The sequence below is a fragment of the Gossypium arboreum genome, chromosome 2 (genome assembly GCF_025698485.1).
Source record: "Gossypium arboreum isolate Shixiya-1 chromosome 2, ASM2569848v2, whole genome shotgun sequence".
Lineage (NCBI taxonomy): Eukaryota > Viridiplantae > Streptophyta > Magnoliopsida > Malvales > Malvaceae > Gossypium > Gossypium arboreum.
Genome location: NC_069071.1, coordinates 4,224,944 through 4,248,052, shown reverse-complemented (window position 1 = coordinate 4,248,052; position 23,109 = coordinate 4,224,944). Strand labels below are relative to the sequence as shown.

The 23,109-nt window shown below is 32.6% G+C and overlaps 3 protein-coding genes across 4 annotated transcripts; all 3 read left to right on the top strand.

The window, feature by feature from the left end:
- Nucleotides 1-826: 826 nt before the first annotated feature.
- Nucleotides 827-10,180, top strand: LOC108461198 (probable starch synthase 4, chloroplastic/amyloplastic). Of its 2 annotated transcripts, none has more exons than XM_053023779.1 (20): nucleotides 827-1,055; nucleotides 1,166-1,209; nucleotides 1,295-1,328; nucleotides 1,533-1,605; nucleotides 1,687-1,815; nucleotides 2,398-2,602; nucleotides 3,089-3,223; nucleotides 3,777-3,881; nucleotides 4,063-4,161; nucleotides 4,955-5,084; nucleotides 5,786-5,836; nucleotides 5,959-6,069; nucleotides 6,441-6,550; nucleotides 6,665-6,833; nucleotides 7,723-7,809; nucleotides 8,163-8,234; nucleotides 8,732-8,845; nucleotides 9,300-9,361; nucleotides 9,472-9,568; nucleotides 9,694-10,180. In XM_053023779.1, exons 2-20 carry the CDS (start codon nucleotides 1,205-1,207, stop codon nucleotides 9,811-9,813), a joined length of 1,908 nt encoding a protein of 635 aa, XP_052879739.1. In that variant the 5' UTR covers nucleotides 827-1,055; nucleotides 1,166-1,204; the 3' UTR covers nucleotides 9,814-10,180. The 2 variants fall into 2 exon arrangements, with proteins under 2 accessions (XP_052879739.1, XP_017616438.1); XM_017760949.2 differs by having other exon boundaries at nucleotides 828-1,055; nucleotides 1,162-1,209.
- A 2,473-nt stretch (nucleotides 10,181-12,653) lies between these two features.
- Nucleotides 12,654-17,825, top strand: LOC108462815 (probable sphingolipid transporter spinster homolog 2). Its single transcript, XM_017762716.2, has 16 exons — nucleotides 12,654-12,989; nucleotides 13,266-13,397; nucleotides 13,522-13,623; nucleotides 13,842-13,946; nucleotides 14,056-14,131; nucleotides 14,222-14,296; nucleotides 14,470-14,572; nucleotides 14,660-14,725; nucleotides 15,159-15,240; nucleotides 15,673-15,770; nucleotides 15,902-15,978; nucleotides 16,087-16,200; nucleotides 16,312-16,431; nucleotides 16,631-16,759; nucleotides 17,006-17,084; nucleotides 17,299-17,825. The coding sequence occupies exons 1-16, from the start codon at nucleotides 12,841-12,843 to the stop codon at nucleotides 17,448-17,450; spliced, it is 1,659 nt and encodes a 552-aa protein (XP_017618205.1). The 5' UTR covers nucleotides 12,654-12,840; the 3' UTR covers nucleotides 17,451-17,825.
- A 2,080-nt stretch (nucleotides 17,826-19,905) lies between these two features.
- LOC108466760 (transcription factor bHLH18-like) lies at nucleotides 19,906-22,166 on the top strand. The gene is made up of 5 exons (XM_017767129.2): nucleotides 19,906-20,037; nucleotides 20,138-20,206; nucleotides 20,759-21,349; nucleotides 21,472-21,849; nucleotides 21,953-22,166. The coding sequence occupies exons 2-5, from the start codon at nucleotides 20,171-20,173 to the stop codon at nucleotides 22,025-22,027; spliced, it is 1,080 nt and encodes a 359-aa protein (XP_017622618.1). The 5' UTR covers nucleotides 19,906-20,037; nucleotides 20,138-20,170; the 3' UTR covers nucleotides 22,028-22,166.
- The last annotated feature ends 943 nt before the right edge of the window (nucleotides 22,167-23,109 follow it).

Here is a 23,109-nt window from a genome sequence, read left to right as displayed (position 1 = left end):
AAAAATTTAAATATTAATATATAGAACATTAAGGAAAAATATTTTCAAGGCTTAAGCCATAAGGCTGAAGAGGGGTATCACAGTAACAACAATAGTTGGTAACAAATAGTGTGATTCAAACCATAATTTTGAGTAGACAAACTCTAAAATAGGCAAAAGACTTTACATTATTATTCTCTAAGCTCTATTTGTCATGGATTATTGAATAAGGGCACCTTTAGATGGACAGTGTGTTCTAGTATAGTGTGTTTTGTTTTTTTTTTACGTTATTGTATTTAATTTTATCACTGCAATAATTAGTTCTACTATCATTGTTTTTACACTAATCACAGATAAATACACTGCCCATCTAAAGGAACTTTAAGCTAATTTAAACATAAAAGAATCTTGAGAATATTAATTCCAAATATTCTCATAAATTATTATTTTGTAGATCCAATAAAACCTAATCAAGAATTGAAGTGAATCAAGCAATTGAATCAGAATTAGTGTTTTAATTAATGATATACAATTAGATTTAAAGCAAATTATTTTAAATTAATAAAAATATGAGAGTTAAAAAGTAAAAATTCGATAATTAAACCAAATTTTAATTGAAAACCAACAATCTAATTAACTAGATATTTTTTTTATTTTTAAATATTTTAAGAATTAATTATTTAGTTTAAATTCAATTGGTACAAAAATTCATATTCAAATCCCACTAAGTTAAGCCGGACCGGGTTTATGCAAGAGTAAATTGTAATTTTTTTACGAGGAAAACGAAAAGGTGAAAAAAGCAAGTTTTCAACAAACAAAACCGTCCATTCATTTAACCGTTAAAAACTATTTATTTATTTTTATTTAAACGGAAAGTAGGAAAAAGAAAACGTAGCAAAACAATAACTCACCCGCAGACCGCAGTGGTGCGCGCGTGAGGATTTTGGTTGGAGGATGTCAATGGCAACTCTGATAAACCCCGCGATCCCTTCTTCACCTTCTCGCCGCTTCTCCATTCCCTTAACTAACCCTAATTCTCACTTCGTTAAAGCTCCTTCGCTCCTTCGTTGCGTTAGGTATATACTTCAAAATTAGCTCTTTCAATTTCTTTTCACCAGTAATTAACTCTATATTTTTTTTTGTTGGGGTAAGTTTTTTGATCAATGTTTGTTTTGATTTTAGGAAGAATGGTGAAATCAATGGCTTATCTAGAACTCCACCGCCGATGGAGTGAGCTTCTCTTTTTTTTCCTCATTTTTGTTGAATTTATAATATTTATTTGGTGAATTAAATATTTTTTCATCTTCATTTTTAGTAATGGAGGTGAAGATGATGCCGAAACGTCACTGGTAAATTTTTTAATTACTTGCTCCTTTTTTTTTATTCGTATTTGTATGAAAAATTGTAATGGCGATTTAAATATTAAGTTGGAGGTTGAAGTGAAATTGTTGATTTTGTTAGTTAAATTTTGTGAACATTATTTTAATTAGTAATTTGATTTTTGAAGATTTGTCTGTTAATACAAAGGTTTAAATATATTATTTTCTAAATAGGAAGAGTCATCCAATGTTGAGCTGGAATCAAAGAATAATGAGATATGGCGATTATTCAAGGAAGCTCAACAGAGTAAGTCTTCATTTGACGGAAAAAAATGATAAAATTTCCTTTGTTTACTTTTATTAAGTGTATTTTTGTGTGTTATTTCAGATATTTTGTATTTGAATAAACAACGGGTGAAGGCTGTTGATGAGCTGAACAAAGCAAAGAGGGAGAAGCAATTATTGCTTAATAAGATAGAGCAATTGGAGAAAGAAAACAAAAGAGTTAGTGGGAAAGGTGAATTTCGAACTTGGCTTATTGTATTTGCAACCGTTAGTTATGGGTTTATTGTAGTTTCATAGAAAGTATACAAACTTTGAGTGTGTCTAGTTTGCTCATTTTAGTATTTCAACAAGAAATATATACTTGAGAAATATATATTTAAGCTGAATTTGGTTATTGCCAAAATGATAATGCTGTTGCTAGTATGTCCTATATTCCTTTAGGGCTACTTTCATACATCTCAAATATGTTTGAGCTGTCAAAACTTGGGTGTTTATGATGATACTTGAGAATGCCTTTCAAGACGGGATGCCTTTGGTTAGTTAGTGTAGGAGGCTTAATGTTCTTTTTTTATTTTGGCCATCCACGTGGAATTATTATCCAATCATTGCCATTTGTGATGTTGCAAAGGCATCAGCCATGTTTGTTTTGCCTGAGAGGGATAAAAGTTTATATGATTTATGTTGGTCAACATTTTAATTTCTTTGGACTTCTATACATGAGGATAATGTGTTTTTAGTATAGTAATTCTTGAGTGTAAGCTAATTACCAGTTCAAGTTCAACAATGAGATTTTGATATGTCCTGTTTTCACCAGATAATCTAGTTGTGTGCTGGGAACTGTTACTTCGGATAGATTCAATGGTCCTTGGTGGAATGGTTAGCACTGAAGAGGCATCTAAATTGAGAAGGATGGTCATAGATAGTAAAGTTAGTCTAGTGGATGTATTCTCAGGTTTGCTGCAGCAAAGAGATGCTGAACTTCTCACAGAACTCCGCCACTTCTCTGAAGGAAGCAAAAGGTAGAACTGGCCTGTGGAAGTTACAATAAATTTACTCTGACATGGTGAACACAAAAACTTGGCAGTATTATAACCATACTCTGGTGCAGTGTAAAAGTCCTGGATCCTTTTTCTCTATCTGTTTTATGAAACTTGGGATTATTAATTGGTTCTTTTGATTTCTCTGGTTTAATGTCTTCAACTACGTCAAAAGTAATTCTTTTGATAGAAAATCCAAGGTACTTAACATTAGGTGAATAATGAAGGCATCATCTGAGCTATGCCACCATTCTTTTCTTATTGACAAAATCTTAATCCATGACTGGGGTTTCTGCATTCTTGCCAAGAAGCTCATTTGTGTTTTTCCACAATCATAAATCTTTACTTTTTATTACCTATGCATGATGTTGATTCTACCTTCTTCTTTTTTTTTTTTTTGCAAAATTGCTTTTCCAGTTATATTTTTTTCCTCTTCTTCTAAAATAAATCAATTTGTTATTAACACAGGAAAGGTTATCACGTCATTCACATATGTACTGAAATGGAACCGTTGATCTCAGTAGGGCCCTTAGCACCATACATAACTGGCTTATCTCGTGCGCTGCAAAGAAAGGGTCATTTGGTGGAAGTTATTTTGCCAAAGTAATGGAACTTGTCTCTTTTATTCATTGAAGGTGCTTTGTCATTATGTAGCTATCTAGACCTCATTTTGTCATATTAATTTAGGAATTTTATGAATGCCATTTATATGGCTTACATTCCAGGGGAAAGTGAAAGAAAGATCTTGATGGTAATAATTCATGAGACATGCTTCCGACTTAGCAATTTTCTTCCTTTCTCCGGAATCAGATTGACCTTTATGTTTAATTTTATGAACTTTGATATATGGTTAAACTATTTATAGGTTAGTAAACCTTAAGGTACATGTCTTGATTATTTTACTAAAAAATAAGACAGGAAATCTCTATTCCTCCCCTTAGCTATGCCTATTTTCATGCAAGCACACAGACACAAACTGTTTTACCTGTTAATCTATGAGAAGAGTATACAAGTGCCTGATTTATGCCTTCCCCCAATAGCTTGTATGTGTAGAGATATGCCAGATTGTTCTGCTGCTGACGGCATTCCAACCATTAATTCGGTTATGAAGCTTTTTTCTAAAATATTGACACAAAGGAGATTGCTGTTTGGTTAGGTATGCTAGTCTTGACCTAGATGAGGTTCAGGGGTTGCGAGAAATTGAGGCAGACTCTTATTCTTTCTTTAATGGACAACTGCATGGAAACAGAATCTGGACTGGGTGAGTCTGGTTATATTCTTTATGCTAAGAGTAGGGATTCAGTTATAAAATGGAAAAAAAATGCAATGTCAATTTCTGATTGCTTTTCCTTTTGGCTAGTTTCAACTGCAGGGGAGTTAGAAGTTTTTCCAGTCTAATTTATCAAAAAAATTAATTGATATATTTTCTACCTATTATCCAGGGTTGTCCGTGGCATTGGAGTTACTTTTATTCAACCTTTATATTTTTCATCTTTTTTCAACCGAGATGGGATATATGAACATCCAGACGACTTTGAACGGTGAGTCCACTTGCCTCACAACTTGTTTTTTATTGTCCATTTTGTTTCTTATTTTGACTATTTTATATATATGGATAATAGTGTGTACAAGCAGTGTTCTGGTCAGACATAGGCACATCAGAGCATGAGTTAAAATAAATAAAGTAAAAAAAAAAAAAGTTTGAAGTGCTAGGGATGGTAATCGAGTGATGAGATTGACTGGAGAAGTGCTGTTGCACATCCTGCAATTTAGGTGCAATGCTTACTGAATTTTGTAAAGATACATGGTGAGAAGAATCTGCTTGTATGTCTGGTATCTGTAGCACCTGCTCTAAGAGGTAGCATGAGTTGGTTCGTGCTTCATTGTACTGGAATTTGAGATATGAGGTGCAGTTTCGAGAGGTGCATAAATTTTGCACAAAATAACCTTAATGATTCAGATTGAATGCTAAAGCTATTGGTGACATAATATTTGTTGAACTTCCAATCTAAAAGGACTGTTTATTTTTTACAAGAGATTGTTCATGAAAAGAAGATGATAGACCTGTATCACTTTCATTTCCACCGTGACTGATTTTTTTTATCAAACTATGACTGTGTAAAAAAAGTCTGTGTTGCACAGTTTGAGTTAGCTCAATTTCTGAATAAATCAATTGACATTCTAAATCATTTTTAGTGGACTACTCTTTTGCACTTATAGTATGAATTTGTTTTGAGTAATTTCATTAGAATTTTCCTACTTAACTTGTCGTATCATATATTCATATCAATTTGTGGATTGTTTCATGATGGTTTATCCATTTTATGCATTCAGATTTACCTATTTCTCTCGTGCTTCATTGGATTATATAGCCAAATCCGGAAAGCAACCTGATGTGTTACACTTACATAACTGGGAGACTGCTATTGTTGGACCTCTATTCTGGGATATTTTTGCTAAACAGGTACATCTTCTCACAGTTTCTTTTAGTCGTATTGATGTGTAACTTGCTGGAAAACATAGTGAAGTGAAAAAAATCACAAAAGAAAACAGTAGAGGCAGTTTTAGCAAATAAGTAGATGAATGATTTGGTCCTATGGCTTCTCCTAACTGCAGACTTTTCCTTTCTTTTTAAGTATTTTAACCTGGAGCGCAACATGAGTGATGTGTAGATAAAGTAAGAGGGCTGGTGAGCAAAGAAAGTAGGAACTGTATACGGTGTTAAAAAGTAAAAACAGACTCAGACAGATGTGTTGTTTAATTGGTACTGCACTTAATAACCTGTCCTTCTTCATGTAAGATGGCATTTACTGGAGTTCATGATTGGGAGAGGTGTGGTGAGACTACAGTCAAGGCATAAGATGAGGCTGAATCTGATTGAAACTTTTGGAACACGTCATAGCCATGTTGAGTTCATTTCTTGAACTTCTAGTTGCCGAAACCTATATCACTCCATTATTTCCTTTTGGTTTGGGAGATAGAAATCTGAAAATTGATGTGCTTGCATCCAAGATTGCTTTTGCATGATGTGGGACAAATTAATTGTTGCTCTGTCTTTATTGCATACCTCTCTGGATAGTTTCTAACTTGCAGCAAAAGAGGTTATGAATTGCGGGAAACAGGAAATCATCCTTACCTCTTCACTTTCTTGATATTTTGTGACAGGGGCTAGGAAATACTAGAATATTATTAACTTGCCAAGGCTTTGACTCACAGGCAAGTTACGATCTCTATTTCCTTTCTTGTTTCACAGTTTCTCTTAGGTCATTTTAACTTGAACATTTTGTTTTTCAAAATTTGAATTTTATTTTACCTGCTTTTAATGTTAAAATTTTCAGTGTCTCGATGAACCTGATAAGCTAGCACTTTGTGGACTTGATCCTGGTAGACTTCATCGTCCTGACCGTTTTCAAGATACAACTAAGACACATCTTGTGAACATTTTGAAGGTAAATGGTTATACCTGTGTTTTTTATTTTGTCAAGTAAGGTTCTAGCCATTGAATATTCTCTTTATGTAATCCATTGTCTTAGTTTGCAAGAAAGAGTTGATATATTTGGTTCCACTTTTCAAAACATCACATAAAGCATAGACTTAGTTTATCTTATAAAATTGTTACAATGACTAAAGCTCTGTTTATTAGGTTTCTATTTTATCTTTCTAAAGACTCTCATTTTAGAACCTATGTACTTATTTGATATTGTGCCACATTATGAAATCCATGATGGCCTTGAACTATTTGACTGAAATTTATTTTTGTTTGTTTGTTTATTTATTTATTTCTGTCCAGCATTAAGCACACTTTCTGAATCATTTGCAGGGTGGGGTAGTGTATTCTAACAAGGTTATAGTTATGTCATCCATGCATTCTAAAGGAAGGATCATTCACAGTATGAGTCATGGATTGGAACCTACCTTAACCATGCACAAGTAAGGACAACTCATTCCATTCCTGCAGTGGAATGAGGTAGAAATTTCTCTCTTGCATCTTGAGAAGTATTTGATTTCAATACATTTATTTCTGTTCTGTTTGTGTTACCAAAGGGAAAAATTGCTTGTTGCTCCTTATGGCTTTGATAATTCTACCTGGGATCCATCCACAGATAAATTTCTTCCAGTAAATTATAGTACAGAGAACATGAGAGGAAAATATGCATGCAAAGTTGCATTACAACAGCAGGCTGGCATAGCAACGCATGCTTCTTCTATTCTGGTATATGTTCCACAAGAATGTTGTGTATATCGACTTCTTTTTCGTAATTATAGGGTTAATTACAGAAAACTCCTTGGTGATATAGCCCACTAAAACCATCCTGCTAAGTTTCTTTTTCTAAATACATCTGCCCCCATGAAATGTAGTTCTTTGTTAATTTCTTTCTTATAAATAATTTCTTCTTAGCCTTGTGGAGGAGGGGTAAGTCATTATTTATATGACTTCAAGAAGTATCATGGGGTAAGTCTTTAATTATATAACTTCAAGAAGTATCATGGGGTAAGTTTAAGTGTTCAGGAAAAAGAAATGGGGAGCACAGTCTGTTGAAATTATGCTTTTGTGCCTAGTGTTTTGTACTTTAATGTATTTAGATCTTGATGCTCTACCTAATGCAACGTAAGGATATACCCTAAACCTATATCTTGTCAACTATTTTTAGATATGAACATAAATTTACTAATTTTGCTTCATGCATTGACATCAGAGTGGTATTCCTTTGAGATGTGCTAAATATAAATGTAACTATGTTGCAACTTAATTGTTAGCATGGATATCTTCTGGAACCTAAATGCACTTATGCACTGTTGTACCCTTTTAATTGCCAGGGGTATCAACTATTAATATGTAAATGCTCTTTTGCTCCTCTTTCTCATCATCCCTTGAGACCTGGAACTGTAACTTATGTCCATTACCAAATGCTCAAAGCCAACAAGCCATGAGGAGCAATTATACCTAAAATGTTCTAGAACTGTCTATTCTATTTGTACAGTGAAGAAAGTAGTCATTATAGTGTTGCTTAAAACATTTCATGTTGTCACATTCCTCATTTCTAAAACTTTTGACCAGACTTGGAATAGTTCTAAGATGCTAAAAATTATTTTTTTTCAAGGTTGGATGCATCATCTCAGAAGTATCAGGTTTTGATTTGGAGAAGCTGAAGGCAGTTGTGCGGAATGCTACCAGAGAGGGTGCACAGGTATATATTTCTCTCTGAAATTGAGTTCATTACAGAGAAACAAAAAGAAATGCATGGTTTTTGTTTTAAAAAGTCTTGTTACCTGATGTTTTATAGGGTTCTTTCTGTGTAAGTTAACAAATTTCTTTTAATGAATTAACCATAGTATTTGCATCCTTCATTCTTTTATTTTTCTTTTCCTTAAATGCATCATGAGTGTACTTTTAGAGTTACTGCAAACTGTGGTGTCTTTTTAGTTCTTAGCTACAACCGGCTGTAGGTAGGGCCATAGGGGTTTCCTATGCTTATTTTCCATTTCCTTCTTTCCTGCTTAATGATTTCTCTGAACCTGATTGTTTATCAACCGTCTGCAGTTTGTATTCTTGGGGAATGGTTCAGTGTCGACTACATATAGAGCACTCAGATCTTTCCAGGAAGCAGTTGAGGTATAGCCTTTTCTGAAACTGTCACTTGGACTTGGGTGTGAGTGCTGGATATGAATATGTGTCCTGCACATGTAAGTTTAATTTTTTCCCTAATTTTTCATGTATTTGGAGGATCTTTTGAAGGTCATATCCCATACCCATACCCATATCTGGATGTATATTGGACATGGTTGTCAGACCAACACTGCAATAAAAATGAGTTGGAGTAACGTAGTTCAAAAGCATACAAAATGCAAAGTGCAACTAACCTAGTAGAGCTAATGTCTTGAGAAATATTCCGTTCATATTTCAATGAAGCAAAATAGGTTTTCTCTAGTTCATGAACTACTTGTTTGAAACTTAAGGTTGTATGTGACTGAAACTAATTTCCTTCACGGAGTTTGTCCTGTCACTTTGATGATCTGTTTTTCTTTTCATCTCTTTCATTCCTCCAATCCTTTCCCTTGTTTCCTTTATTTTGCTGCTAATCCCTTTTTGATGCTTTCCTCTCTACCCAGGATTCAAACGTGAAATTCTTTTACAACTATGACGAAGCGATATCACATTTGGTTTTTGCAGGATCTGACATTATATTGTGCCATTCCTTTCACGATCCTCTACTTCAAGTTCCAGTAAGTTCAATGCATTATCCCGTAATGAAAACTAAGTGCCATTTGAGGAAATATAAAATGCTCATTATGAACAGATTGGCTTTTCCCTTTGGGAGCAATATTATGTGGTCACAGTCCACGCAACCTTCTATACTAACTTTTGAGCATTGTAACAGAGGAATTTAGTATAATCGTGATTATACTGTCTAGATAGATATGCTAAATATTCAAGTGAGAACTACTACAACCTGAAAACTAACTGTAATCTCCATCAAGGGCTACATGTTAGGTAATTGAATGTGATAAAAGGGGTGTGAGGATCATTGGAGCCTAGTCTGTTTCTTGACCTGTGTGTGGCTGTGTATGTGTGTATACTTGACCTTTAGATTGGACTTCATTATTCTTAATTGACCACCCTGTCTATATCCTTGTTCATATATTTTACTCCCCCTTATGGTTGATCCTTAAATTGTAGCTTAAGGCTTTAAGATATGGAGCTGCTCCGGTTTCAGAAGCCTCAGGTGATAACCACCTCAGGTAAACCGTATCTTGCCGAGGACTTGAATGATTCAAAAAGCACCGTGTACTTATTTGATAAAGAAATGGAGAATGACACAAAGCATTTGTTTTTCTGCGATATCTAGCAGATACTCGTCAGATCATGACCATGAGATCACTAGGTTCTCACAGTTCATGAGATCTACCTTCGGAGTTATGTCTCTTAGCCAAGCCCTTGATGAAATGGTGAGTGTTTTGCAGTCGAAAAATTTCCGTACTTTTTCAGTTCCAGTCTCTTATTCAGACAACTTGTTTCTGAAGTATTTGCATCTCCTTTAATCAAAAGCTTGTTGTCACTATCCTTACTGCAGAAAAACAACCCATCGACATGGAAAACAAAGATATTGAACGCCATGAAGAAGGACTTCTCGTGGGATTCAGAATGCTATGAAACTCATGTCTCGGCATACACTGCTGTTAAAAGTTTGTGAAAGCAGCAATGAATGTCAAAATTACATGCATGCTTCTTTACATGTATCAATGTTGCCATCACCATGGGCAAAAGCAAAAAGTTGAAGTTGCGGCTCTAAAGTCAGAATCTATGATGCTCGCCATCAACGAAGATCGACGCGTATCATCAGTCTTTGGGATGGAAAAGCTTGTTTCCAGCCCCGAAATCGCAAGTGCCATGACTTATTACGAGGTAACTTGGTTCATACTTATGCATGTATATGTAGTTTACATATTAGAGGATTTACCTTCCTCCCTTAGCTGTAATTAAATAACCTGATAAATGACCAATTGTATGGCATATAGTCCTCAGTACTATTAAGGATAGTGAAAGTTTTCCTCTATGAACTTCATTTTTAGTTCCTTGTATAAGACCCGATAATTTTGCATGCAAAACAAGAAAAATAATAAAAACATAAAAAAATATAGTTATTATTATACCCAAGTAGAGCGGGCCACATGGAGGGCTGCCGTATGGCCCGTGGTCAACCCTTTGCAGACCTCAAGTTGGACTAATCTGTGAACGGTCCGCTATGCACCCTTAGCGTAGCACCCCTCACTGAGGTTACCTGGCTTAACTGTTTTGTACAGTCTCAAGAGTAGGTGTTAAACCAAGATGACCTACAAAATGAGCGAGACCACACATTTTGTACCATGGCAATAACTAACCAGTATTGGCACCGATACCTAGCCAGCCCACACAACTATGCAGGTCACATTACAATCTATTGCATGGCACTACGAGTCAAAGAGTAACCCACTATATAAGTCAAGGTGCATGAGAGAATGAGGTCTCTTTCTCTCTCCACCATCCCCTTTTACCTCCCTGACAACAATATCCCCACTCCTCTTGGTCGGCTCTCCAGTTAACTGAAGTGAACCAACTCTCTCCTCCACATCCATCTCCTCTTGTTGGTAACCAATGTCAACAGTTGGTTAATTTTATAATTATTATAGATATATATGTAACAGTAATTTATAGTTAGTTTTGGTAGTGAGTGTTAAAAGTACAGTTTTAATATAGCATATACTTTTAGCATATTTTCTGTCTTATGAGTTTAATATACTATCTAATCTATCTATATTAGATTTAAAGAACTAGTTGAGCTGGTGATACTCATTAATCAAATCACAACTTAGCTAAGTAATTGCTAAAGTTATTTCCTTTTATGAAGTAATAAATATTATTATGAGGGCAATTTTATTAGAAGTTAGATTATATTTTTTTCCTCTACTAAAAAATGAACAAATTAGTCTTTGTACGTTAGTTTAAAGAGCATATTGGTACTTTACGTGGCATGCCACTTATACATAATGTTAATGAACAATGACTAATTTTTAACAATAAAAATTTATGAAATTTTAACATGACCAGTTTGCTCTTTAATTTAAAATTTAAGGATTAATTTATCTATTTTTAAATAGAAATCAAAATGCAATCTAACTTTTAGTACTTGGAGTATCTATGATGCTTTTATCCAATATTGTTATTATTAATGTATTAACTTTACCATTTCAATTAAAACTTTATTTATTTGTTATAAATTTTAAACAATTAATAATTATTATTATGGAGTGTTTTAATTTTTTTATACTTTTATATAAAATCTATAAAAATATAATTTTAAATAAAAATAAAAATATATAAATATAAAGCTTTCCAGATTTTGAAATTTACTGATTCAAGTGATCATTTCCTAAAATAATGTTTTAATAAAAATAAAAAGCTATTCAAAATAAATTCAATTGAACTCCTATTACGATTCCCATTCAATCGTACGTACATTTCCCTTGGTTTTTTTTTTTTTCTTTTGAAAGGAATAATCGTGCATTTCATATCTACTAGAAGTAGTCACATCCATTATTCACGGGAAATTCTAGGGAAGTGAAGAAGTATTTTAAGAAATACTGCACGTGATACTTTAAAAAGTAAATGGAGAAATTTAAGAATTAAAGAAAAATATCACCTAGGTGAGACGCAATGGTATTTTTACGTGATAGGTAAATGGTTTGATACTTATTCTAGATATAGAGTAGTTTTAAATTTTATGACTAATTTTATCTTTAATAGGATACATTGAGAAATAAAAGAGAAAATATTCATTTTTACTTTTAAATTTCAAAAGTGAGTAACTAAAAATAATTTATCACAACTTTAATTTTTATTGTTATAATAACAAATTTAGCTTTAAAATTTACACATTCTCTGGCCTTATTTTAACAAATTTAGCCTTTAAAATTTACATATTTTGCTAGCATTTATATAAAATAAATAAATATTTAGGGTTAAATTTGTTAGTATATCAATTAAATTTATATATAATTGAAGCTGTAATTACTTATCCTTAATTGTTAATATTCAAAATTGATAGATATTAAACTATTTTCTTCTTCTTTTGAGATGATGAACCACTTTACTTCATATTAAAATTGAGAAAAATTGGAGAGATTTCTACCATTCCATTAATAGTTCAATTAATAATTTTAATAAATAATATTTTAGAAAAAAAATGAAGGATGTGAATTTAGTTATTATTGTAATATTATACTAAATTGATGTCATGATTAAAATCAAAGGGACGAATCATAAGAAACGAGATTATGTATGTTCCAAAATATGAAGTGAGATTAATTAGTTGGTTCTTGTTACCCAATAAGTGCCAAACATTTTGGTAATCAACCAAATATCCAAAGAAAAATTAGGCTTAAGTTATGATCTAAAACTTTTAGTAAATGCTACAATTTGTTATTAATTTTTCTGTTCATGGATTTAGTTTTTATTTTTTTATATATTAATATTAATATTAATATTTATATTTTTTAAAAATTTAAAATTCTAGTCCTAACTTAATAATTAAATTCATTAATCCATAAATAATTTGATCGACTAACAATTACAAAATTTTTAATAAGTTAAAAGAAGAAAAATCGTTTTATTGTATAAGTGCAAAAAGAAAGGAAAAAGAAAAAGAAAAAGAAAGAGAAAGTATACTAAAAATCTTATTTTTATGGCGTCACTATCTTCAACTCCTTCAATGGAAGAGGAAAAAGAAGGCTCAGTCTCAGTTCAACAATCAAACCCTCAATCACAACACATTGCTGCTTCTTCCTCCACCATGGATCTTCCTTCTAATCCTTCTTGGTTCACACCCAAACGGTGAAATTTCCTTTTAACTTAAAAAGAAAAAAAAAGACTTCAACTTTTTCAACAGTTTATTGTTAAGCTCTTTTCTATAGAAATTCTGCTTTAATTTGACTAAAGCTGAATCTTTCGTACTTGGGGTTGATTTGAACTGTAATTAGGGTATATGGGACAAAAAGTTAAGTGAATGTAGATTTATTTTTCTTTTAAAGTTTACTCTTTTTTTTTTTTTTGGATAAAGATGATAAATTTCTAACTTTTCTTTTCTATTTTTTTGGTTTGCTATTTTAGGTTATTGTTTATATTTTGTGTGGTTAATATGATAAACTATTTGGATCGAGGAACCATAGCTAGCAATGGTGTTAATGGGAAGAAAAGGACTTGTGATGACAAGGGAATTTGCAAATCTGGTAGTGGAATTCAGTAAGAACTTTTTTTTAACTCACAATGTTTCGTTTTTTTCGCTGCAAAAAGTATCGAATAAGTGAACTTTTTCTTGTTATTGACTTATTTCTTAGTTGTTTTACTGAAAGATGTTTGCTTGCAGGGGAGATTTTGATTTGACTAATTTTCAAGACGGTCTCTTATCGTCTGCATTCATGGTTGGACTTCTTGTTTCATCCCCGGTATTTGCTTCCTTAGCAAAGAGGTGAATTTCCTTTGATTTTTTCGTTAAAATCTGAAGTTCTTTGATATGGCATTTTGGTATTTCACTTAGCACTAGCATGTTGAATGCTAAATAGAATCAGTTCAATTTCAGGGTTCATCGTTTTATTGCTGTAATTAACTAATTACTGCAGTATTTTCGGCATTTATTTACTTGTCAATATGGTTTATAATAATTATAGTTGATTTCTGTGACTGCAGCCACAACCCTTTTAGGCTTATCGGAGTTGGATTATCTGTTTTTACCTTGGCTACTGCCGGATGTGGTGCTGCACCTTCCTTTTGGTTTATTGCAATATGCCGCATGTAAGTGTAATTATTTTCAGTACACTCTAATAATCCGGTGTGGTGTTATTCCCTTGTGCTACAATATGTTCTTTACGAAAAAAAATGTGGCTGGATCTTGATGTTTTAGGCTGGTTGGTGTTGGGGAAGCTTCTTTCATAAGTCTTGCAGCTCCGTTTATTGACGATAACGCTCCCGTTTCTCAGGTTCATTTGTTTTATTTCGTTCCAAACTTTGAAACATCTATCTTCTGGCCCCAGACTACACTATCGTACTAAATCTCTATCATGCTTCAGAAAACAGCCTGGCTTGCAGTGTTTTATATGTGCATACCTACTGGAATTGCTCTTGGATATGTTTATGGCGGATTAGTGAGTTAGCATATCCCTCTCGTTCTTTCTCTCTTCATTGTTGGTCATAAGTTATAGATGTGATTTGTACACCTTGATGAATTCACTTGGTCGGGTCCTTCTGACTGTGTAGGCATGTTGGCTGCACTGGATGTTTGATTATTAACCACGAATCGTGTTTGCTTCTCATATAGGTCGGGGAACATCTTAACTGGCGCTATGCATTCTGGGGAGAGGCATTGTTAATGTTTCCATTTGCTGTTTTTGGTTTTGTAGTGAAACCATTGCAGTTGAAAGGTAACTGCTCTGGCGTGTCATCTGCACTTTAGAGATTTTATTTTATAATCTCACAACAATTAAACATCATTGAACTTTGAATCATAGGTTTTTCTTCGGTTGAATCCAAAAAAGCATTGACACCTATGGAGACAGTTTCTACTGTAACTGATGGTACATGCCCTGCATCGTTCTTATTCTGTTTTTTGTTATTGGTCCACTGTTTAGTGAGAAGTCACTTTTAATTATCGGGAGCTACGTATCTGTAATGTATATATGCATGTCATACGTATTTATTAGTCTCACCTGTTTCCGATAACCGAATATTTTACCTAAGAAGTGGTTCAGTACGTCTCAAGGTATATAGCCAAAAATCAGACTTGATCAAAATTCAAGGTCGTCTTTATTCTATATTACTCTATGAATGTTTTGTACAAGTTTTGTGATGTTTTAATCCCTCATTTTCTTTTGTTCTGCATACTAAAAGCACTAATCCGGGACTGAATGATTCATAAGTTTGTTTCTTGTAATAAGCTGTCCTGCTGGCAAGTGAAGTGCCTTTTTCTAGCACTCTTGTCTTTCCATGTCTAATCTATCCTAGTTGCAGATTCGGATGCATCAAAAGTAAAAGGCCCTATTTTGGTTGGAGGTGATGGTATCAGTGCTGATGAATTGAATAAAACTTCCAAGTGAGTGGTTCTTCAACCTATTAAATCTCTCATGACTTAATAGTCATTGTTCCTTATGACGGGGCAAACTGCTTTGAAACAATATACACTTACAGATCTTATTTGCTATAAAAAGTTCTATTAACGGAAACGGGGAGGAGTCAACAAATAAGAAAGATTTGAAAGGAATTATGATAAATGGTTCATTGGATTTTTAGTTGCATTAAGAATGTTTGTTCACACTGGGTTCACAACCCTTTTCTGTACTGTACCCATCAGCCTTCTTATAAATGGGCCGCAGGGAATAGACTGATGTCCAATGTAATTTTGGAAGAGGGTCATGTGTCTTGGGTTTAAACTTGAAACAAATTTATCTTATCAAAACCTAGACTAATATTTAACTTTTTAGACGCATAAAAACTTTTACTGTGTACTTCAATATTTGTGGGGCAGGTCACTAGACATACACAACATTTTGAACCGGTTATCTCAGTTTGGGAAAGATATGAAAGTGCTTTTGGTGGACAAAGTTTATGTTGTAAATGTTTTAGGTATATTCTCCGCCCCATACATGTTATTTCTAAGATAAACTATTCTTTTCTCCTAAATACTATGCTTGTATTTATGATGTATATGCTTGTATTTACGATGTATGATATTACTTTGGATTGTGAACTTCCAGGTTATGTAGCATACACCTTTGTCCTTGGAGCATATGGGTATTGGGGGCCAAAGGCTGGTTACAATATTTATCATATGGTATAGTCCGTCCCAAGTTACACCAAAATCTTTTTTTCTTGACATAAGAGAGAATCATAGTTGGCCCTTCTTTTGGTTCCGTACTCATATAAATCATGATTTTTGCAGAAGAGTGCAGATATGTTGTTTGGAGGGATTACAGTTGTTTGTGGGATCTTCGGAACAATAGCCGGTGGCTTCATCCTAGATCGCATGAGTGCTACGATAAATCATGCTTTTATCGTGAGTATTATTTTCTCCGATAGTGTCTAGTGCGAACAGTTCCCTTTTACATGTCTCCTTTTAGTTTGCTGGTTTTTTTCGGTGTTTATGGCTTACTTCGCTCTGTAACAGCTTCTTTCAGGTGCGACATTTCTGGGTGCAATATCTTGCTTTTCTGCTTTTTGTCTCAGGAATTTGTATGGTTTCCTGGTACTCTTTGCAGTCGGTGAATTACTTCTTTTTGCTGCACAGGTAAAACAAAAAGTCGAGTATGTTAGATTTTTTATCTTTTTTTTCTTCAATGTTAGAACATTTCTGCTGTACATTTCTCCCTGTAATGGATACATTGGTGCTGGAACCATATTTATTATTTTGGACTAGTATTATCATGAATTTTCCGCCAGTTATGCTGTTTTCCTAGTCATTTTCTCATCAAAAACCAATTTTGCAGGCTCCAGTCAATTTTGTGTGTCTTCATTGTGTCAAACCGAGTTTGAGACCATTAGCTATGGCCATGTCTACTGTCTCGATTCACATATTCGGTGACGTGCCATCCTCCCCACTTTTTGGGGTTGTCCAGGTGCAATTATTTACATCTGAGCTTGTGTAGGCACATGTGTTTTAATGTGGGAGATTTCTTTACTCATTGCTATGCTGTTTCACAGTTTTTTCTGCTTAGTTCAATAGATCACTTTCAACCGCTATCGAATGGATGCATTTATCTTGACTAACATAGCATGCCTTGCAGTTGTCCTATAAATTGTCGGGGGAACTAAAATATTTAAAATTTTTATAGCATCATTATGACCGGTGATGTTTCGAGCAGGATCATATTAACAATTGGAGGACAACTACACTTATGCTCACCTCGATCTTCTTCCTTGCTGCCGGATTCTGGTTTATAGGTAAGTAATGATAAGTCTTTTCTGTTCCTGGTTTAAGAGTAACAATTCATGTGCTTTAAATTTCGGGCAGTAACCTCTTTCCATGTGAACTCAAGGCCAACATTTTCTTTCCTAGGATTGCCGGTTTAGGGTCGAACATTCTTTGATTCTTGAGCTGTACTAAATCGAGACTTGGATTTTAATCAAGATTTTTGTTATTGTTGTTCTTTGACAGGTATTTTCCTACCTAGTGTCGACAAGAGTAATGATGAAAATGAAACTCAAGTCTCTCCTAACCCAATGGTCGATACGAAGACATTGCCTGATGGAAATGGAGATAAGGGTCCTGCTGAAGTCCAAGGCTCTAATTTCAGACCTCCATGCTAAAAAAAAACCTCGCACCGGTCTCGCAAACATAAACATAAACGAAATCAGAAGTGGGAACAAACACAGAAATATGATGGCATTCTTATACATCCCGGTCTACGATGACAAATGGTGAGTTTGCCACTAAGGAATACGTGAAGATATAAGTTTTTGAAGCCGGTCTCGGAGAAGGTAGATGAATAAGAAGCTGGCATCCTAATTAGAGGTATTTTGCTGTTAATTTTTACATTTTTTTCCCCTTTCAGCTTTGAATTTAATCATTTGTAGATATATCAACTAATAGTTTTACATACTGTGGATAAATGCTATAGAATCATCAGTGCATGTGAAATTATTATTATTTTTTTCTAGTAAAATATTTTCATTCTTTCTCAATCTACCCCTACAATCTATATGATTAATACCTAATCTAAAATTGGTTATTTAGTCTTTTTTTCCTTTTTGGGTCTTGTTTAAGGAACTTCGGTACCTTTTTCACAAAAAGCTCATGAACTTGCACATGATTAAACTTATACACAAAATAGTCTTAAATAAAATTGTGATGGGTTAAAACTATTTTTTTTTAAATTAACAAAATCTTGTTATGTGATTCTACCACATTAGTAATTTAGCATGAAATAATAAATAGATTAAAAATTAAAAACTTTTTTTTACCTTAAAATTAAGGGTTTTCATGAATAAGAACAGGTCTTATTTTGGTTTAAGAAAAGGATAAGGGCTTATTTGAATAAAGTATAGTAATTTAAGGGTTTCTTTAGTATATTAGTTTTTTTTTTTTTTTAATCAATGAATTGAATTGATCAAAATAGTGGATTGGCAATTTAATTAAGGAACAGGCGCAAAAAGATCTTGGAGATCAGCAGGTGGGGCAATGTTTCAACTTGTAACAAACTGCAATTCGTGTACTAATAAATAAATTAAGTTGCTAACAAGTGTTGGGTGGCACATTGTATTCTCGAAAAAATAATTTAGATTTGAACCCTTGAAATAATATTATTGAGAGTAGTTATAAATACTGAAAAAATAAATTTTATGAACTATAAAATAAATATAAAAGAAATTAATTAATTTCATATTATTCATCATCTTTATATGTGTTAAAAATTTAATTCGTGCATTATTTAAACTTGTATTTAATACAAAAACTAACAGAAGCTGACGAAATGATTCATTTAAAATAATTTAAAATTAAAGATTAATTTAGAAATTGATTTATTGGTTTTCCATTAACCCTTAATTAATATTAATTAACTTTTTCCCAACTGATCTTATTTTGACCTTTAATTCAAATACATTTCCCCAATTATATATACAAAGATTTGTTATTTCAGTTTGAGTATTTGATTCAATCATTGATACATTATATCTTTAGTCACAAAATTAGGGATTTGGCTTTTTTCCAAAAAAGAAAAGTATCATTAAGATTTTTATATTGAAAGACGGATTATATTTTATTCTTTTTACTTAAAAATGAGTAAAATTATTGTATGGTAAATTAAAGAGTTAACTGATTTTTTTGTTAAAATTTTTATCCATTTTTACAATTAAAAACTGATCCTTATACGTTGGCATGAGTTGCACATGGCGTGTTATCTGATTATTTTGTTAGCCATATCAATTTTTATCATTAGATTTAGATGAAAAGTTTAACAAAATGAATTAGTTTGCTCTTTGATTAAAAGACAAGGATTAAATTACTCTCTTTTTTCTCAATAAAACAAACAAAATACAATATAAATCTTAATAAAAAATCTACCATGATTTTTTTACCAATGATTTTGTTTTTGCTTGAGAAATTTAACACATGTGAGTCAATGAACGAATAATAATAATAATAATAAAATAAAATTAGCAATTATTGTGATGGGTTTTCACACCCTGGATTGGATCATCACCAATTAGTTTTAATAACTACAACGCAGGGTATGGATAATGAACAGCACTCAGCAGCATTAATGTTTGATCCTTTTCCGAGATTGATAGTTTGCTTAAGTAGCATCCAGCTACTTACCATTCGATCCCACGAGTTATTAGTAGAGTAGCATCGATGAGCTGTTAGTAGAGTAGTATCGAATTCTTTACTATTCGATCTCACAAACAGTTATTTACTTTTTCGACTTATAATTATTAAACAAATAGTTATTTGATTTAAAATATTGATAAACAAAAAAATACATATATAAATGTTTGACAGCGATAGTAATGACTAATTCAATAATTATTTAATTTTTAGGGTCCTGGTTGGCAAACTGAGAGACAATATATTATTTTTTTTTTAAATTTTGCTTGCTCCTTATTGATTCGCAATCTCTTCTTGGATCAAGTTGAGATTATTTTATTAACCAGTCCCCACGTTTCATTTATTTTTCAATCTCTCTCATTTTGCTTTTGAATTAAATAATGGTTTAATTTCAAGATAAGGACAAAAGTTTTCAAACGTGGCTTAGGGATCGAAGAATTTGATGGATCAACATACGCAAGTATAAGAAGGGAAGAGTGGTGAAGTCTGTTTTCCCAGTTTTCAGCCACAAAGAGAAAAATTCAGAATTTTGCTGCAATTTTATTTATTACTAGAAAAGAAATAACGGTAAATAATCATATCATTAATCTCTTGTTTTTCCAGCTTTTTTTATTTATTTACTCTTCTTGTTTTAATTTCAATTATAATACTTTATTTCATTTTTCAGAATAATCTTTATTCATCATAATTGGCTACAGCTATGGACTCTTCATCAGCAAAATGGTTATCTGAACAGGTAAGATTAACATAATATCTTCATTTGGGGGCTTAATTAAAATTTTCAAATTTTTTGAAAGGATTAATGAGAATTTATAATAAAAAATAAAGGGTCTAATTAAAATTTTTAAAATGTTTAGAGGAGCTTAATATATTTAAATTTTTGAAAAATTTTCAAAATTTTAGACTCCTATCTTCAAAGTATGATTTAGATTCTATGTTAGCCACAAATTTCAAAATGTTTTAATTAAATCTGTAAAGTACAATATTGTATTTAACTTAACTTTCAGCTTAGGTATGATATGTTAATTTTGATATGACATGAAGTTTAAACACATTACTTTGACAATTTAAATACGATGTATAGCCCTCTACTAGTTAGATTCAATCTGTTTAAAATTTGATACACATGTTTTAAAAATGTTTCATATCAAATTGAAGCCCTCCACGTTGGATGGATGAAAAATTGATAGACTTTGAACACTTGATTTAAACATTTTGAAATTTTAAAGACCATTGTGTGAGTAATCCATTTTCATTTTATGATCTAATTTGGGGTTTTGATGACCAGGGAATGGATGAATACGACATCATCCACCAATGTCATATGAACTCATTAGCCGAACTTACCCCAGGTGAATATATAACGGCAACAGTACTCACCGGAGGGAACTTCAAGCAATCTTCATTTTCCTCCGAGAGCTATTCTTCCTACCCAAATTTTAACACCAAAAACAACAGCGTCTCCTCCATTAATGAAGCTTCCGATAGACCGATAAAACAGCTGAAAACCGGTACCAGTTGGAACTCTAGCACCACCACAAACATCGACCATGTCCCTGTCCCAAAAAAACCTTCTTCCCCGACCTCTCACATTCTTTCATTCGAGAAACCAGCAGCTTCATTGCCTGCAAATTCTAAGCAGCTTTACGGTATCGACAGTATCGTTAAGCCTAAAGACGAAACTCTATGTTTAGGAAATAATATGAACTATTTTGGTCCATTTCAAAGCACAAATTATACTGCGAAAAACAGTAGGAGTTATTCAATGACGAGAAGCCCTTCACATGCTCAAGATCATATAATGGCCGAAAGAAAAAGAAGAGAAAAGCTCAACCAGCGTTTCATTGCTCTCTCAGCAATTGTTCCTGGCCTTAAGAAGGTAAAGTTTACATCTTTCTTCATAGTAATTTCTTTCGGCTCTAATTTTGAGTTTAGTCCCCCTACTTTATGAAAATTAAGAAGTTAGTTCCATGACAAGATACGTTGCTGTTTTTGTTATAGATGGATAAAGCTTCAGTTCTTGGTGATGCAATTAAGTACGTGAAACAACTTCAAGAACGGTTGAAGGTGCTAGAAGAGCAAACCAAGAAAAGAACAGTGGAATCCGTAGTTTTCGTGAAGAAATCCCAGTTATTATCGGCCGACGACGAATCCTCTTCGTGCGAAGAAAACTCCGATGGCCAATCTTCGGATGCGGCACTGCCGGAAATCGAAGCTAAAGTCTCAGACAATGACGTCCTCATTCGAATCCATTGTGAAAAACACAAAGGTTTCATAGCCAAAATACTAAGCGAAATTGAGAACCTTCATCTCTCAATTGTTAATACCAATGCTTTGCCTTTTGGGAATTCAACACTTGACATCACCATAATTGCTCAGGTAATTAACAACTTAAAAAAAAAGAAGAAATGGGTGATTTTTATTTCATTGGAATTGAATTCAACTTGAAAATTTTATGAAAATCCTTTTCTTTTTTTTCCAGAAAGATGCTGAATTCAATATGACAGTGAAGGATCTTGTTAAGGATTTGAGAATGGCTTTATTGAAGTTCGTGTGAAATAGTTCTTGAAGTTCTATGTGTTGTATATGTAAATTCTTCCTTTTTTGTGAAGGCTATAGAAATTTATTAATTTATTGGGTTTTGAGAGAACTGAGAGATTTGAAGTGTGTTTATCAAAGGACTATTTATCCCTCAATCCCTCTACTCTTTTGACTTTTGAATTTAGTCCTTCTACTTTTAATTTCAGGGATTTAGGCATTCTACTTAAAAATTCATATCTGATTGATATATAACATTGGACTAACTTATAAAAAAAACATTGAATGTTAAAATGTAATATTATTCAAATTTAATAGAAATTCATTAATAGCATTATTGATCCGGTTTTAATTTTTAAATCGGACAAATAAAAGATTAAATTCTTAAAAATGAAAGTAGAGGAGCTAAATTTTATAACTAGATTTGGGGCCTTAATTAAACTTTTATCAAATGTTGGTCTATTCTACAATGGAGAAATAAGCAATTAAGAAGTTCCTTTTAGAATTTGAATCTAGTTTTTTTTCCATCCTTCCATGGGAAATGTAAGGATTAGGCAATCCTTCTAGAAAATGATTTTTTCTTCATTTGATCTTCAATTTTAACATTTGATAGAATAATGGCAGAAAAGCTACATATTCTCAAGTAATTGTTTCATGTTTAAGTTATCAATGAATACCAAATATATGGGCTTTAATGATGCAATTTCCCTGTTACAGCTCAGCTATAAGAAAAATACATGTGAGCAAAACAGTTGTTTTTTGTTTAAACATGAAAACGAAAATAGACCCTCTTTTTCCATGCATTTCTATCATGTTGGAATTTTGGTGTTGTGTTTGTTGGAAAGGTTTTACCTTAATATTATCTTCGATTCAAATAATAACGATCTTAAATTATAAAGGGTTAAATCATTTTTTGGATCTGAACTTGATAATTATTTTCATATTGGGGTTTGAATTGTTTTTTTGTTTAAGTTAAGCTTTGAACTTGGCAATTATTTCTATATTAGGACCTGAAGTTAGTCCCTGAACTTAACATTGTTCCTACACTAAAACCTGAATTTTTTTTCTAAATTAGTCCTTGATATTTCTTTCAAAACCTTA